Source organism: Manacus vitellinus, unplaced genomic scaffold (genome assembly GCF_001715985.3).
Source record: "Manacus vitellinus isolate BGI_N305 unplaced genomic scaffold, ASM171598v3 ctg7180002434024_pilon, whole genome shotgun sequence".
Classification (NCBI taxonomy): Eukaryota; Metazoa; Chordata; class Aves; order Passeriformes; family Pipridae; genus Manacus; species Manacus vitellinus.
Genome location: NW_021938545.1, coordinates 1 through 5419, shown reverse-complemented (window position 1 = coordinate 5419; position 5419 = coordinate 1). Strand labels below are relative to the sequence as shown.

The 5419-nt window shown below is 53.5% G+C and overlaps 1 protein-coding gene and 1 long non-coding RNA gene across 2 annotated transcripts; both read right to left on the bottom strand.

The window, feature by feature from the left end:
* Positions 1 to 1126: 1126 nt before the first annotated feature.
* On the bottom strand, positions 1127 to 3122 carry LOC115307287 (neurobeachin-like protein 2). Its single transcript, XM_029958664.1, has 5 exons — positions 2974 to 3122; positions 2717 to 2889; positions 1898 to 1992; positions 1706 to 1822; positions 1127 to 1156 (listed from the first exon to the last, which is right to left on the bottom strand). The coding sequence occupies exons 1-5, from the start codon at positions 3120 to 3122 to the stop codon at positions 1127 to 1129; spliced, it is 564 nt and encodes a 187-aa protein (XP_029814524.1).
* A 326-nt stretch (positions 3123 to 3448) lies between these two features.
* On the bottom strand, positions 3449 to 4090 carry LOC115307286. Its single transcript, XR_003915645.1, has 4 exons — positions 3980 to 4090; positions 3776 to 3893; positions 3590 to 3687; positions 3449 to 3506 (listed from the first exon to the last, which is right to left on the bottom strand). It is a non-coding gene; the product is annotated as an uncharacterized LOC115307286 (long non-coding RNA).
* Positions 4091 to 5419: the final 1329 nt, after the last annotated feature.

Genomic DNA, 5419 nt, shown 5'->3' with positions numbered 1-5419 from the left:
CTGGAGCTCCCGGATCTCCAGCCCGCACTGGGTGGTCCCCAGCACCACGAAGTCCTCGGTGAGGCACATGGCCGTCACCTCCTGCTCCAGGGGCACGGACGCCAGGAGCTTCCCGTTCACGGAGTACAGGTGGAGCGCAAACCTGTCCTGGAAGAGGGCAGAGGGCGGGGAGCACGCGCCGCTGGGCACGGGGAGGGGGCCCCGGGGAGCCCGGGCCGTACCTTCAGGCAGGGCCGCTGGCTCGCGTGCTCTGGGCGCACCACCTGACCACCTCGGGGCCACCAGGCCAGCTGGGACTAGCACGGCGGGGACCGCAAGCTCTCGCCCGGCGGCCGCAGCGAGCGGATGGAGAGCCCCCGGCAGGCAGCGGTGGTGGCGTGATGCATGGTGCCGGTCCTGCGGGAGGAGGGGACACGGCCTGACACGGTGACATTGATGGTGGCACTGACGCCACCCGGAGAGGCGCGAGTGTCAATGGTGGATGGCTCAGAGCAACTGGCGTCGTTTAGCAAAACCATGCGACTCGCGTTTTCTCTCATTCTCGAGGTTGTATCCTCCTATCCACTTCCATCCCTTTCCTTATTCTCCATTTCCTTCCCCATCTCCACTTCCATCCCCTTCCTTATTCTCCATCTCCTTCCCCATCTCCACTTCCATCCCTTTCCTTATTCTCCATCTCCTTCCCCATCTCCACTTCCATCCCTTTCCTTATTCTCCATCTCCTTCCCCATCTCCACTTCCATCCCTTTCCTTATTCTCCATCTCCACCTCCATCCCCTTTCCCATCTCCACTTCAATCCCCTTCTTTATTCTCTATCTATTCTCTATCTCCATCCCTTTCCTCATCTCCACCTTCACCTCCATCCCCATCTTCACTTTCAGGTGACCATGACAAATCAACCTTTGTTCACCCACGAGCTGGTTTTGAGCCAGAGAAGGGCAGAGGCTGACAAGAAGCAATCCTGGTGGGATAATGGTTTTTGTCCTGCCCATGTCCTCCCTCACACAGCTGGCTCAGGGGTGACACTCCCCTGCCAGGGGGGACATTCCCAGGTAGGGCTGAAGGTTTCCATCCCTTCTGATGGGGCACAACTGGCCCAACTATGCTGCTCATGTCTTAGAAGGGTCATAAACCACCAAAGGCCCCCGAAGTGCCCTGTGATCCACAATGTCACATCACACAGTGTGAAACCCCCCCACCCAGGGGAGGAACCTGGGTGTTCCCACCTGAACCTGAGCATATTTTAACTCACTGAACTTTGTGTTTTGGGGGCTTCCCCCACCCCTTGTGGATCAAGACCAAACCATGAGTTTGGCACCAAAACTGCAACACTAAGGTCTCATGGCTGGATCCACGGGTGGGGACTATTTACTTTTCTCTCTCCTTTTCCTTCCTCTTTATCTCTCTCTTTCTTCTCCCCCCTTCTTCTTCTCAAAATATATCATCGGCCAGACTTAAAAGCTTTCAGCCAAAGCCTTAGTAAGTGCCTTGTTTTGCCTGGATAAGCTGAAGTTGGCCAGGCTTGACTTTGCTAAGTTAAACTTGGTTTAGTGTCTCACTTTGGATGTCGTTTTCAAGTTTGCCCAGTACCTTCTTCCACCTCAGTGTTCAAGTTATTGAACCTCCCGAGGATTTGGATGTTTCTCAATCAATCTTCCCCTAAACCCGGGGTGCAACACCCCCCCCGGGTGACCCCCAGCTCACCTTGGAGCCCGACACCGCCATGTCCAGCTCGGTGCTGATGGCCACGCACGTCACCTCGGCGTCGTGGCCGTACAGGACCTGCACAGGTTTGGGAGCCAAGCCGCTGGAAAACCCACCCTGGCGTTGGGGACACGGACATCAGTGACCTGCTGGCGGTGCCCACCATGAGCTCCCCCCTGGATAACCCCTGACCTGCTGCAGGACCTGCCACACCATGCAGGTGGTGTCCCGGGATCCAGAGATGAGGTAGATGCCGCAGAGGTCGAGAGCCAGGCAGGTGACAACATCTGGGACAGGCAGAGGGACACCATGAGCTCCCATCCCACTGCACTTGGCATCCTGACTCCATGGGATGGCACCACACCCCCTGACTCCATGGGATGGCACCACGATGTGTTTTGGGGTGTGGAATTGCTGCTACCCCCACTCCAAGAGGTGTTTTGGGATGTGGAATTGCTGCTACCCCCACTCCAAGATGTGTTTTGGGATGTGGAATTACTGCTACCCCCCATTCCAAGAGGTGTTTTTGGGTGTGGAGATGCTGCTAATCCTCATCCCCCTCTAAGGTGTTTGAGGGTGTGGAATTGCTGCCAACTCCATTCCAAGACGTGCTTTGTGGCGTGGAATTGCTGCCAATCCCACTCCAAGACATATTTTGGGATACAGAATTGCTGCTACCCCACTCCAAGATGTGTTTTTGGGTGTGGAGATGCTGCTAATCCTCACCCCGCTCCAGGATGTGTTTTGGAGCGAGGAATTGCTTCTACCCCACTCCCAGGTGCGTTCTGGAGTGTGGAATTGCTGCCACCACCACTCCAAGACATGTTTTGGGATGTGGAGATGTTGCTGACCCCGTTCCACCCCAGCTCTGAGATGGAACCCGGACTATCCCCAGAAGATGGACACCGGGAGATGCCCCTCACTTGTCCCCTTCTCCCACCACGGCCCCTACAACCCCCTCAGGGTGTCACAGACCCTCACCATCCCCACCCTCTGGGGAGGAGGCCGTACCTATGTGGCGGGTGATGTGCCCCACCACCTTGCCCTTGGCCAGCGAGGTGACCCTCAGGCTGTTGTCCCAGTGTCCCCCGCTGAAGAGCAGCTTCCCATCGGGAGACACGGCCAGCGTGCGGGAGCTGAGATCGGCGCCGGGGGCGAAGGGGCCCTGCAGGAACCGCTGCGTCCTGAGGGGGAGGGATGAGCTGCTGGACCGGTGGCACCTCCAGGGACCACCCCTGGGGACCGCTGAGCGGGCCCGGGGGACTCACTTGGCGTTGGACACGGTGGGGTCTTTGGTGAAGCTGAAGTAGTTGGAGATGTTCTTGTCGTAGGGCAGCCAGTTGTGGGTCCCCAACAAGCCGTTGGCGCTCCACGGTGACCTGGGCAGAGGCGGAGGGGCAGTGACACCGACTCCCATCCCCCAGTCAGCCCTCTGGTTGGGTCCCTGGACCCCTCTGGAGGCAAGAGAACCCCCCACAGTGCTCGCAGTTTTTCTGCACTCACCAGGAGCGTCGGGGGATCCCTGAGTGATGAGGAATGCGCCTGTCTGGGGACCACGGCACTGCACCCCAGGGCCACCCCGTCTACTGATCCCTGGGGGGACACAGGCAGCCGTGGGCAACCTTCCTGGCCACGCCCAACCCCTTCCCAGTCCTGCCGGGGACCCCCGGGGTCGCCCTCACCTCCACAAAAGAAGGTTTGAGCTGGTGCCAGGTGCTCGATAGACGTTGGGGAGCGGGTGTCGAGGCGGCCAGCCTCTGGGGCAGCGCTCTCTGCCGACAGCAGGTGCGGGGTGGGGCTCCTTGGGGGGGCAAGGGGACCCATCAGCAGGGGGGTGACCCCCCAAAAGGGGCTGGTTTTGGGGGTGGGGGGGGTCTGGGCTACCTTGAGCAGCTGGCAGGGCGTCTGCCCGAAGTTGCTGATGATGCCCTCCAGGGCCTTCCGCTGCGTCTCGTCGGCGATGGCGTCCAGGTCCACGGCCCCTGGGGATGGGGACGGTCACGGGAGGGCCACCTGGGAGATGCCTCTGGCCCAGGAGGTGCCCCCCCAGCTCCCTTCCCCATGGCTCACCCTCGTAGGTGCAGTAGTAGAAGACATTGAGGGCCTCCACGGCGGCCGGGCCTCGCTGCTTGTACCCAAAAATGAGGTCGATCCACTCGTGGAGGTGGGCTGAGACATACTCTGACTCCTGGCCAAGGTGGGGGCATTAAGGGGAGTTGGGAAGGCTCCCCATCCCCCTGGGATACCCCCCGGGGATGAGCTCCCCCGTCTCACCAGGGCTTTGCGGTGCTGGTGGATGAAGTCCTCGCGGGACCGCGCCCACCGCGGCAGCACCACGTCGCCCACCTTCTCGTTGGAGAGCTGGAGACAGCCCAGGTCGAAGCCTGTGGGCAGGGGGGGAGTGTGAGAGACTGGGATGTTGATGGTTGGTGGCTCAGATCATCAGCCATTTGCAAACACAGCCCTTCCCCATCTCCATCTCCACTTCTATCCTCTTCCTTGTTCTCCGTCTCCATCCCCTTCCCCATCTCCACCTTCAGAAGGTGACCACGACAAATCAACCTTTGTTCACCACTGAGTTGGTTTTGAGCCAGAGAAGGGCAGAGACCGACAAGAAGCAATCCTGGTGGGATGATGGTTTCTGTCCTGCCCATGTCCTCCCTCACACAGCTGGCTCAGGGGTGACACTCCCCTGCCAGGGGGGACATTCCCAGGTGGGGCTGAAGGTTTCTGTCCCTTCTGATGGGGCACAACTGGCCCAACTACGTTGGTCATGTCTTAGAAGGGTCATAAACCATCCAAGACCCCCGAAGTGCCCCCAGACTCATTTCTGGGGTGTTCCCACCTGAACATATTTTAATCCCCTGAACTTTGTGTTTTGGGGGCTTCCCCCACCCCAGACAGATCAAGACCAAACCATCACTTCAACATGGACCTGGCAACAATCAACTCTTGCCACTGGATCCATGAGTGGTGAGAACTTTCTACTTGGATCCTTTCCTTCTCTTTCTTTCTTTTCCCTTACACATTTTCTTAAGTGAGAATTTTATACTTTTATATTCCTATATTTCTGCAGATAATAATAACACAAATGGGCTCCATCTCTGCTTTTCATTGCAACCGAATTGTTCTGAAATAAACCCTAAAGTAATAAATAATAATTCATTAATATAAAAATATAATAATACATTAATACACAATATATAGTATCATATCATAGTAATGGAATAATATATTGTGATATATTATATAATACATAATAATATATTGTATAATATATGATATATCATATAATAATATATAATATATAACATGGCAATATATTATAATTAGTAAATTGATATTATAAATAAATATTAATAGAGTAATAGAGAATAATATATTGTGAATATTATATATTACATAGTAATATATTGTAATAAATATGATATTATTGTATAATATAGGGGTGATAGTACATAATATATATATGTATAACACAATATATTTAGTAAATGATATATATGAAATATATTATATAGTAATAGAATAATATATTGTGATATATTATATATTACATAGTAATATATTGTATAATATGATATATTGTATAATATATGATATACAATAATATATAATATATAACAGCAATATATTAGTAAATGATATATAATAAATAATATTATATAGTAATAGAATAATATATTGTGATATATTATATATTACATAGTAATA